At 39.0% G+C, this 12,832-nt stretch overlaps 1 protein-coding gene across 7 annotated transcripts in view; it reads right to left on the bottom strand.

Moving 5' to 3' along the window:
• LOC129557943 (ubiquitin carboxyl-terminal hydrolase 9X-like) overlaps positions 1 to 12,832 on the bottom strand; it is a 218,582-nt gene that overhangs the window by 77,027 nt on the left and 128,723 nt on the right. For all 7 annotated transcript variants that reach the window (XM_088834356.1, XM_088834360.1, XM_055428598.2 and 4 more), the window contains one exon: positions 5,623 to 5,710. In XM_088834356.1, coding sequence (XP_088690482.1) covers positions 5,623 to 5,710 — 88 coding nt within the window. The remainder of the gene's footprint in view (positions 1 to 5,622; positions 5,711 to 12,832) is intronic.

Genomic DNA, 12,832 nt, shown 5'->3' with positions numbered 1-12,832 from the left:
TCATATATCAGAAGGCAGACAAAAGAAGCAAGAATAAAAATCTCAATTTCCAGAACAAACACAATAATAACAGAAAGTTAATCAAAAGGATCACACAGATCAAAGTCCTATGTGAAAGAAAGTGCAAGACGCTCAGTCATGCCGGACTCTTTACAACCCCATGGACTATACAGTCCATGGAATTCTCCAGGCCAGAATAATGGAGTGGGTAGCCTTTCCCTGAACCAAGGGATCTTCCCAACCCAGGGATCGAATCCAGGTCTCCCACATTGCAGGCAGTTTCTTTACCAGCTGAGCCACCAGGGAAGCCCTTCCACATTGCAACCAGTCTCTTACCAGCTGTTCACTTCAGTTCAGTCACTGTCGAGTCTGACTATTTGCAATCCCATGGACCACAGCACACCAGGCCCCCCTGTCCATCACCAACTCCCGGAGCTTACTCAAACTCATGTCCATCGAGTTGGTGGACATCCAACTATGTCATCCTCTGCTGTCCCCTTCTTCTCCTGCTCTCAATCTTTCCAGCATCAGGGTCTTTTCAAATGAGTCAGCTGTTCGCATCAGGTGGTCAAAGTATTGGAGTTTCAGCTTCAACATCAGTCCTTCCAATGAACACTCAGGACTGATTTCCTTTAGGATAGACTGGCACAGTCCAAGGGACTCTCAAAAGTCTTCTCCAACACCACAGTTCAAAAGCATCAACTCTTTGGTGTTCAGCTTTCTTCACAGTCCAACTCTCATATTCATACATGACCACTGGAAAAACCATGGCCTTGACGAGATGGACCTCTGTTGACAAAGGAATGTTTTTGCTTTTTAATATGCTATCTAGGTTGGTCATAACTTTTCTTCCAAGGAGTAAGTATCTTTTAATTTCAAGGGTACAGTCACCATCTGCAGTGACTCTGGAGCCCAAAAAGTAAAGTCTACCACTGTTTCTCCATCTATTTGCCATGAAATGATGGGACTGGATGCCCTGATCTTTGATATTGAGCTTTAAGCCAACTTTTTCACTCTCCTCTTTCACTCTCATCAAGAGGCTTTTTAGTTCTTCACTTTCTGCCATAAAGGTGGTGTCATCTGCATATCTGAGGTTATTGATATTCCTCCCGGCAATCTTGATTCCAGCTTGTGCTTCATCCACCCCAGCATTTCTCATGATGTACTCTGCATAGAAGTTAAATAAGCAGGGTGACAATATACAGCCTTGATGTACTCCTGTTCCTATTTGGAACCAGTCTATTGTTCCATGTCCAGTTATAACTGTTGCTTCCTGACCTGTACACAGATTTCTCAAGAGGCAGGTCAGGTGGTCTGGTATTCCCATCTCTTGAATTTTCCACAGTTTATTGTCCACACAGTCAAAGGCTTAGGCATAGTCAATACAGCAGAAACAGATGTTTTTCTGGAACTCTCTCGTTTTGATGATCCAGTGGATGTTGGCAATTTGATAACTGGTTCCTCTGTCTTTTTAAAACCAGCTTGAACATCTGGAAGCTCACGTTTCACGTACTGTTGGAGCCCAGCTTGGAGAATTTTGAGCATGACTTTACAGGTATGTGAGATGAATGCAACTGTGCAGTAGTTTGAGCATTCTTTGGCATTGTCTTTCTTTGCGATTGGAATGAAGACTGACCTTTTCCAGTCCTGTGGCCACTGCTGAGTTATCCAAATTTGCTGACATTCTGAGTACAGCATTTTCACAGCATCATCTTTTAGAATTTGAAATAGCTCAACTGGAATTTCATCATCTCCATTAGCTTTGTTCATAGTGACACTTCCTAAGGTCCACTTCACTTTGCATTCTAGGTAGTACGTCTTGCTCTAGGTGAGTGCTCTACCAGCTATCAGGAAAAGTCTTGTGTAACTCAATGTAACTATGACTCATCAAATTCAGGACCACTCAAGACAGATGGGTCATGATGGAGAGTTCTGAAAAACTGTGGTCCACTGGAGAAAACAAGGGCAAACCACTTCAGTACTCTTTCCCTAAGAACCCAAGAACAGTATGAAAAGGCAAAAAGATGAAATGGGAAGATGAGCACTCCCCAAGTTGATAGGTCTCCAATATGGTATTGGACAAGACCAGCAAAACAGCTCCAGAAAGAATGAAGGTCTCCAATATGCTACTGGACAAGAGTTGAGGAGGGCTTCAGAGAAAATGAAGAGACTGGGCCAAAGCAGGATATGACACCCACTTGTGGGTACACCTGGTGGTGAAAGTAAAGTCCAATACTCTAGAAAACAATATTGCATAGGAACCTGGATTGTTAGCTCCATGAATCAAGTTGAATTTGATGCAGTGAAAAAAGGAGATGGCAATGGTGAAGACTGACATTTTAGGAAACAGTGAATTAAAATGGATAGGAACAGGTGAATTTAATCCAGATAACCATATGTTTACTACTGTGGGCAAGAATCCCTTAAGCCCTGACAATCAAGAGTCTGAAATGTAGTACTTGAGTGCAATCTCAAAACTGACAGAATGATCTTGCTTTGTTTGCAAGGCAAACCATTCAACATCACAGTAATCCAAGTCTATGCCCCAGCTACCAATGCTGATGAAGCTGAAGTTGATCAGCTCTATTAAGACCTACATGATCTCCTAGAACTAACACACAAAAAAAGATGTTCTTTTCATCATATGGGATTGGAATGCAACAGCAGGAAGTCAAGTGACACCTGGAGTTAACAAGCAAGTTTGGCCTTGGAGTACAAAATGAAGCTGGGAAAAGGCTAACAGTTTTGTCAAGAGAATGCACTGCTCATAGTAAATATTGGGCACCACCAGATGGTCAATTTCAAAATCAGACTGATTCTATTCTTTGCAGTCAAAGATGGGGAAGTTGTACACAATCAGCAAAAACAAAAGCTGGAGTGGACTATGGCTCAGATCATCAGCTCCTTACTGCAAAATTCAGGTTCAAATTGAAGAAAGCAAGGAAAACCACTAGGCCATTTAGGTACAACCTAAATCAAATCTCATGGGGTCGCGGAGAGTCGGACATGACTGAGCGACTGAACTGAACTGAACTGAAATCAAATCTCTTATGATTATACAGTATGGGTGACAAATAGATTCAAGAGGTTAGGTCTGGTAGACAGAGTGCCTGAACAACTATTGACAGAGGTTCATAATATCACATAGGAGTTGGTGATCATATCATCCCCCGAAAAGAGAAACGCAACAAGGCAAAGCAGTTGTTTGAGGAGGCCTTACAAACAGCTGAGAAAAGAAGAGAAGTGAAAGGCAAAGGAAAAAGGGAAAGATATACCCAACTGAATTCAGAGTTCAGAGAACAGTAAGGAGAGATAAAAAACTTGAAGGATATCTCAAAATCCTTCAAGCTAGGCTTCAACAGTACATGAACCAAGAACTTCCAAATGCACAAGATTGATTTAGAAAAGACAGAGGAACTAGAGATCAATTACTAACATCTGTTGGATGACAGGAAAAACAAAGGAACTCCAGAAAAACTACTACGCTAAAGCCTTTAACTCTGTGAATCGCAACAAGTTGTGGAGAATTCTTATAGATGGGAATACCAGATCACCTTACCTGCATCCTGAGAAACCTATATGCAGGTTAAGAAGCAACACGCAGAACCAGATAAGAAACAAAGGATTGGTTCAAAATTGGGAAAGGACTATGACAAGGCTGTATTTTATCACCATGTTTATTTAAATTATATACAGAGTATATCATGTGAAATACTGGGTTGGATGAAGCAGAAGTTGGAATCAAGATTGCTGACAGAAACATCAACAGCGTCATACTAATGGCAGAAAGCAAAGAGGAACTAAAGAGTCTCCTGATGAATGTGGAAGAGGAATGTGAAGAGGCTGGCTTAAAACTCAACATTTAAAAAACTAGTCAGACCATGGCCCCTCGGCCTATCACTTCATAGCAAACAGGTAAGAAAAAACTGGAAACAGTGATAGACTTCATCTTCTTGGGCTCCAAAATCACTGCAGATGGTGACTGAAGCCATGAAATTAAAAGACACTTGCTCCTTGGAAGAAAAGCTATGACAAACCTAGAGACTGAACATATTAAAAAGCAAAGACATCACTTTGCCAAAAGAAGTCCATATAGTCAAAGTTATGGCTTTTCCAGCAGTGATGTATGGATGTGAGTGAGTGCTGCACCCTAAATGAGGCTGCAGAATTGATGCTTTTGAACTGTGGTTCTGAAGACTCTCGAGAGTCCCTAGGACTGCAAGAAGGTCCATCCTAAGAGAATCCACCCTTAGTGTTCCTTGCAAGAACTGACAACTGAAGCTGAAACCAATATTTTGGGTACCTGATGTCAAGAGCTGACTTCCTAGAGAAGACCTTGATGCTGGGAAAGAGTAAAGGCAGAATGTGAAAGGGACAACAGAAGATGACCTGGTTCGAAGGCATCACTAACTCCAACAGACGTGAATTTGAACAACTTCTGGCAGATGGTGAAGGACAAGGAAGTCCAGTGTGCTGCAGTCCACGGGGTTGCAAAGATTTGGACATGACTGAGTGAATGAACAACAAATTTGAATGAGGGTTCCCAAAAGGAAACACAACGTCTACAATATGGCAGAAGCAGCAATGTGCCATACCTGCCACCCCTTATTGTGACAAGAAGTAGGATTTGGCACCAGATAGCTGAGGTGTGTATGAAAGGAATGAATTAAATGAGTGCAGAGGCTTGCACAGGTTGATATCTGGTTTTCCTTACTACTTAGCAATAAGCACTGATGTTCAGACTGCCCACACGCTTTACTGCAAACATATACAGCCTGACCCCATCTCAGGCTTCCTCAGAGGCGTTTTGTCAGGGCTACTTAAAGCTAGAAAGTCCTTAACCTTCCCACCAAATTAAGTAACTACTTTCCGATTGTGACTAATTTTTCAGTAGCTATAGACTGACCTAGAAAGTCGGTATGCAAATAGAAATATTTTCCCATAAATAACTACATGGTTTAGCAAAAGGAATATTGCATATCACATTACAAATCTAAAGAGAAAACTACCAAGAGTAAATAGTAAAATAAAACATACAAGCTTTTATGAAAAACTGAGAACCTGTGCATACATAGCATTAACAGCCAAACATTACTGAGCAAATTTAATATTAGGTTTGGCTTTAAAAATATGCTCTTTCTCCTTACTCCCATCTTAAATAATGTTATTATATACAGGCTTACTTCACCTTTATCAGTTACAATTAGTATAAACAAAGCACACAGATATACCAACCGCCCTATTCCATACTGCCCATGACAGCATTAATGAAAATATTCCCTGGCTGATTGTTTTCCTGTCCAATAGGTCAAAATATGAAAATGTGTGAAGAATAAAATCTAGTTAATAACATAAATAAGCACCACTGTGAAATTTAAAATGTATTTTCTTCAAAATCCAATAAAAGGATAAAGTTAAAGCTAAGCCAATAATTAACAGGTATTTAGTAATGAACACATAGGAAACATTACATTACCTATTATTGGCCATGGTTCTTATCTGGGAAAATACTCAGAGAGTGAAATAGCTACCTAAAAAAAAAGACTCAGCTGTGAAGAATATTATCATTGCATTCCTCATATGTGCCTTATAAGAAAACAATACTAATCATATAAAACTAACCTAAGGAAGTTAAGCCGTTCTTGAACTTCTTGAACATGACTGTATCTACTTCCAAGCCTCACAGTTTGTGGGTCATAGTCTTCATAGTCTGCAATTTAACAAAAATTTTGTATTATACATACATATCCATATCAATGTTGACTTTAATCAAAAGAGTTAAGAATCCAGTAATTACTTATTAATAGGCAATAGGTTTCAGATATATTTAAATACATCTGTTTTCCCCACAGAAATAAACTGCTGCTTTTTACACAGTCAAAAGGAAAATGTGATCTGTTCAATGTGATATCAAAAATAATTTTCCAGCACAGTAGTCCTCTACTTTTCATACATATTAAAGCAATTCTGTGAGAAAATTCTATGACTTTATCCCTTTAACGCTCCCTTTTGTTATATAACACCTCTAATTGTCATATTTTAGTGTGTGTGTGTATGTGCCAGTTGCTCATATCCGACTCTCTGCAACCCCACAGGCCACAGTCCACCAGGCCCTCCCATTCATGGGATTCTCCAGGCAAGAACACTAGAGTGGGTTGCCAACTCCTTCTCCAAAAGGAACTAAAGAAAGAAAGTGAAGTCACTCAGTCATGTCCAATTCTTTGCAACCCCATGGACTGTAACCTACCAGGCTCCCACATCCATGGACTTTTCCAGGCAAGAGTACTGGAGTGGGTTGCCATTTCCTTCTTCTTATTTTAGCATACACAGCATCAATAAGAGCATTAACCAAACAAAGAAACAGTTGTAACTGCATCTGATAAAGTTAACAATTACTTTAATCATCAGACTATGAATGCCTAGAACATTGGATAAAATAAAGTCAAAATAAATCTAGTCTCTCATTCTGACCATGAATATGTATGTCCATCTATGAGGTCACACAGAGTCGGACACGACTGAAGTGACTTAGCAACAACAAGAAGGTTTAGTGCAAGCTGAAAATTCTTGGCTTCTTAAATACAGAACTGGTAAGTACTATCAACACTGTATACTCTGGGAAAAATTCTCAGTATTTGTCCGGAAGAAATCAAAGGAAAAAACCCAAAACACATACTTTTCTAAAAATACTATAGTGTTTTTGTGCGTAAGATGCTTCCTCAAGAAAGGGGGTAGGACTAAACCATGAGTTTTATAAGCCTGTCTTAAGAGCTACTCATCAGGTTGTTTACCCCAGTATTAAGCAAAGTAAAAATCACAAATCAAGTAAGACTGGATAAACCCTCTGCCTGAAAATGACCTAACTGATCTGAATGGAACAGAAGACAGTGGAAATAATAAATGCCCCAGACAGTGCTGTCAACCACTAAGGAATCAAAGGAACTTATTTAAAAATTTTTAAGTACTGGTATTTTTCAATTATGCATCTCTTGGAACTTATATTTATTACTTCAAAAATTGTATTTATTTTTAGCTATACTGGGTCTTCATTGCTGTCTGCAAGCTTTCTCTAGTTGTGGTAAGTGGGGGCTACTCTCTAGTTGCAGTAAGTGGGTTTCTCATTGTGGTGTCTTCTCCTGTTGCAAACCTTGAAATCAAGGGTACATAGGCTTCAGTAGTTGTGGCATTCCAGCTTTGTTGCTCCATGGCATTTGGGATCTTCCCTCACCAGGGATCAAACCCACGTCTCCTCACTGACAGGAATGGGCACAACCACTGGACCAGGAAAGTCTGATGGTCAGTAATAATGGCAATGAATTCTAATTGTTTGACCTAACTTTGGTGTTGAAAAAAACAACCAAGATCACCAAAACATCAACTTTTTACGTATCAGAAAAACCTGATTCAGAAGTAAAATGGTGACTTGTTATAGAAGAACAAAGAGAATGTTTTGAGGTATATGTAGGACTAGATTTGGGAACTGAAGTGAAAGTCACTCAGTTGTGTCTGACTCTATTCAACCCAATGGGCTATACAGTCCAGGTCAGAACACTGGACCACTCCAGTGGGTAGGCTTTCCTTTCTCCTCCAGGGGATCCTCACAACCCAGGGATCGAACCCAGGTCTCCCACTTTGCAGGTGGATTCTTTACCAGCTGAGCCACCAGGGAAGCCCAAGAATACTGGAGTGGGTAGCCTATCACTTCTTCAGTGGATCTTCCCTACCCAGGAACTGAACCAGGGTCTCCTGCATTGCAGGAGGATTCTTTACGAACTAAGCTATCAGGGAAGCCCAGATCTGCGAAAGGCGGCCATATATAACGACTGCTTTGCACTTCTAGATACATGAACACCTACCAACAGTTATAAAATCTTAGTAGCCCCATCAACTCATCAATTGCTGGGAAATAAAGGGTCCAGCCTTCAAAACTGTAGAAAATTATTCTCTATTGCATACATTTTGGGGGGTTTTATTTGGTATTTAAACAGCACTGATCCTGAAGTACATGACTAAACTCTATACCACCACTTCAGCAGCTTTTCATCTTTTAGAGACTTCTGGCTAAAACCTTCTCTGTGCATGCTTACTAGGCAGGACTGGGGGTGGAAGGGGGCAGAGGGGGTCAAACAAATACACACAGGAGTAGAAAGCATAGTGTAACTTTGCTTTTTTTTAAATATAATTCCAAATGTCAAATAATACAACTATTTTTTGCCCACATAACCTCCTTTTTTTATACTTTTGAATCATTTTTTTGAACTATCTAAAGGGACTCCCTAAAATGAGGTTTATTTCCTGATAACAAACACAAAGTCATAGTACTTACCTGATTTTAAGATTAATTAGACTATTATCTAACTATTGCATATATTCAAATTTCATTAACTGTCTCAGTAACATTCTCTATTGTTTTCCTTTTCCCAGTCCAAAATTAAAGCTAGGCTCACATACGTAATGTGGCTGTTTTCTTAGTTTCCTTTGTTCTTTATGGTCTGTTATTTTTTTCCACCTAGACCATTTTCCAGAATAAAGTCATTTGTCTAAAGCTATTCAGTTTCTGCTTGCTCCATGCTTCCTCTAGTTGGATATGGATTATTTATATTTGCCAAGAAATACCACACATTATCTGCCAAGAAATACCACAGAAACAACACTGTATCTTTTCCTGTATCTCCTTAAACATAAGTCAAGATGTCAATTTATACCATTAATAATATTAATTTAACTTAAATTGCTTAGTTAAGGTGTTTCTACCAAGTTGCTCCAGTAAACAGTTACAACTTCCTTCTCTGTAATGAATACTTTGTGGGAGAACATTTTGATACTGTGTCAGTATTCTAATCCTCAATAAACTTTCACTTACTCATTTAATGATCAACTATGTTCTCCTATATTTATAAGCTGACATTTATTTATATCACTGTGAACCAATGGACTCATACACTGAAAATTCAGACAATCATCCACAGTGTCATTTTAATTTGAGAAGTGACACCTTTTTGACACTGCAGTATGATTCTCTAAAAACATCCTGTTGAAGACTTATCCATTCTTTTCTGTGGTAGTCCTAGAAACAGTTATTTCTCCAAAGAAATAGCTTCATAAGAACACACAAATATTTAACAGTACTTAATGGCCCACAGATAGAAACAAGTAAGAATCATTAATGAGCAAAATCCACAGGATATATATTTTATCACAGCATGGTTATGAAATGACTTGTAAAGAGGCTGCTTTTCTGATGGTAAGTGATCTTAAAAATAGTCAATCACAATAAAAACAAAGAGAAAAAAAAGAGGTAATCCTTAGAAAACAAAAGCATAACTGAATTCCACTGGTCTTATGATTAAATGCAAATCCTATAAACTTTGCTCAGAAATGGGAAAAATGACACTTAAAATTCTCATTAAGTTCAAATCAACACAAAGGATATTTCTTCTAATGAACTACATGAGATATTATATTTTGCGGATGAACATTAGAAATTTTTCTTGAACTGTGATTCATGAAGTACTGGTGCATAACGTCACCTAAAAGACAGCTCATTTTTACCTTTCACATGTAAAAGTCATAAGATCATACCATCACAGAAATGATTTTTCCAAAGCCAAAAATCCCTAGTAGATGCAGTTCAGCTCAGTTCTGTCGCTCAGTCGTGTCCGACTCTTTGCGATCCCATGAATCACAGCACGCCACGCCTCCCTGTCCATCACCAACTCCCGGAGTTCACTCAAACCCATGTCCATCAAGTCGGTGATGCCATCCAGTCATCTCATTCTCTGTCGTCCCCTTCTCCTCCTGTCCCCAATCCCTCCCAGCATCAGAGTCTTTTCCAGTGAGTCAACTAGTCTCATGAGGTGGCCAAAGTATTGGAGTTTCAGCTTTAGCATCAGTCCTTCAGTAGTCATGGCAAATGCAAAACACTCTTGGAATGAAACTCAGAAAACATCTATGAACTGCAAAGAATCTCACAATATCTTGTTGCATATCTTGTCATATGCTTCAGATCCATGCAACAGGCTTCTTAGAAGATATCACAAAGGTTTGTCATGTTTTTGGTTGTACATCATAATCACAGAACTTAATAAATAATTTTGTCCCTACAGTTAAAGATCAACTGCTAAAGAGCACTAGTAAGAAAGACAAACAATATATTAAGGTGGAAAAGGTTAGAAGCAGCTGATACATAATCAATTACCTCAGAGAAACTCATTAATACAACAAAGTTTCAGGAGCTTGCTATGTGCCAGCCAAAATTCCAGTAGATTGGTGCAAAAGTAATTACAGTTTTGCACTGCTCAACTTTGTCATTTAATACTGGAATCCATTGACAAGTAAACATGAATTATGTTATACATCCTTAAAATGCATACTTCTCACTTTATGGTTTTTTGCTAGTGACATTACTTGCTGTTCATTTTATATTTATTTTAGACTATGGAAATGATGTCAGACAAAAAAAGCAAATGAGTGATTTTCTTACTGGAATTCACAATAGGGCATAGAACAGTGGAGAAAACTTGTAATGTCAACAACACATTTGGCCCAGGAAATGCTAATAAACATACAGTGCAGAGGTGATTCAAGAAGTTTTGCAAAGGAGCGTAGAGCCTTAAAGACGAGGAACACAATGGCTGGCTACTGGAAGTTAACAATGACAAAGTGACAGTCATCACCAAAGCTGATCCTCTTACAACTACAGAGGAAAGTGCCAAAGAACTCAACATCAACCACTGTATGGTCATTCAGCAACTGAGGCAAGCTGGAAAGGTGAAAAAGCTCCATAAGCATGTCTCTGAGCTGACCACAAATCAAAAAAAATCAGTTTTGAAGTGTCATCTTTTTCCCAGGCAAGAACAAAGAACCATATTTCAACTGGATTGTGACATGAGATGAAAAGTGGATTTTATATGACAACCAGCTCAGTAGTTGGACCAAGAAGCTCCAAAGCACTTTCCAAAGCCAAACTTGCACAATAAAAAAAAAAAGGTCATGGTCAATGTTCGGTGGTCTACTGTCAGTCTGATCTGCTACAGCTTCCTGAATCGGACCATCATATCTGAGAAGTATGCTCATCAAATTGATGAGATGCACCAATAGCTGCAAAGCCTGCAGCTGGCAATGGTCAACAGAAAGCACCCAATTCTTCTCCACAGCATCCAACAGCACATCACACAACCAGTACTTCAGAAGAAGTAGGCTACAAAGTTTTGCTTCATCTGCCATATTCACCTGACCTCCTGCCAACCACCAATTCTTCAAGCATCTTGACAACTTTATAAACGGAAAATGCTTCCACAAACAGCAGCAGGCAGAAAATGCTTTTCAAGTGTGTATCAAATCCTGAAGCACAAATTTTTAAGCTATAGAAAAAAACTTATTTCTTGTTGGCAAAATGTGTTGACGATAATGGCTACTATTCTGATTAATAAAGATGTGTTTGAGCCTAGTTATAATGACTTAAAATTCATGGTCTGAAACTGAAATTACATTTGCACCAATCTAGTAACATGTATGGATGTGAGAGCTGGACTGTGAAGAAAGCTGATCGCCGAAGAATTGATGCTTTTGAACTGTGGTGTTGGAGAAGACTCCTGAGAGTCCCTGGGACTGCAAGGAGATCCAACCTGTCCATTCTAAAGGAGATCAGTTCTGGGTGTTCGCTGGAAGGACTGATGCTAAAGCTGAAACTCCAATACTTTGGCCACCTCATGCGAAGAGTTGACTCACTGCAAAAGAGTCTGATGCTGGGAGGGATTGGGGGCAGGAGGAGATGGGGACGATAGAGAATGAGATGGCTGGATGGCATCACCAACTCGATGGACATGAGTTTGAGTGAATTCTGGAAGTAGGTGATGGACAGGGAGGCCTGGCGTGCTGTGATTCATGGGGTCGCAAAGAGTCGGACACGACTGAGCAACTGAACTAAACTGAACTGAATCTAGTAACAAGCATTAACTCTTACTTCTAGAGTAGCCATTAAGTTATAACTACTGTTATCCTCATTTTACAGATATGATAAATCCTTACAACTTAACTTACATACAGCTATGAAGTGATGTTAGGTTTTAAATCTAGGCAGTTGATAAAACTTGTAAAGAAGCAACATAAACATGATTTAAGGAAAATGTTGACATTCTTGAGATCACCAAAGTGAGTTAACTCAAGAGCACAAGTGTAATGTGACTAAACAGAATATATAATCCTAGTGAGGCTGAAATGCACACCTGCTCCACCTCACTATACTAGCAATTCTGGCTTCAATTAATGTCACTGACATTAAAATAACACAGTAATTCACACAAAAAAATGAATAAAAATTCCAGTTAAATGTGTAGCTGACTGGACTTTTAGAAAAGGTCTTAACTAGCATGTAGGAGGACTCTAACTCAAGAAAAGCTGAAGAGAACTACATTGAACTTTCTCATGTATGTTGCTGATTTGGGCTACTTTTGCTAGAGAAAATGAACTACATAATTTTATGCCTACAGTGTCTTTCCCATCCTAACATTCTGATAAGAATTAAGTTTGGTATCTGATAAATATATTGAGTGGGACCATTTTAGTACCTGATTCTTTGATTGCTTTTCTAGCACTAAGGCTAGAATGGACAGAATGAGTAAAATATGAGATAATTTGGTGTGATCATTCAGGTTATTTCAAGAGTGACTGAATTTTTCCAACAGGTTTATGTAACTTAAACGGATGAGTATGTATTAGCAAACACTAAGGTACGTCTACACACACTGTATTACTCAACTACACTCCACTCCACAAGCATTAAAGGTAGAGACATACTCAGTCTATGGTTGTACTCCAATGATGAGTTATT

The sequence above is a fragment of the Moschus berezovskii genome, chromosome Y (assembly GCF_049115385.1).
Source record: "Moschus berezovskii isolate FMDL1 chromosome Y, NW_MosBer_1.0, whole genome shotgun sequence".
NCBI lineage: Eukaryota > Metazoa > Chordata > Mammalia > Artiodactyla > Moschidae > Moschus > Moschus berezovskii.
Note: the sequence above shows the minus strand (reverse complement) of the source record. Positions and strands in the feature narration are given on the sequence as shown.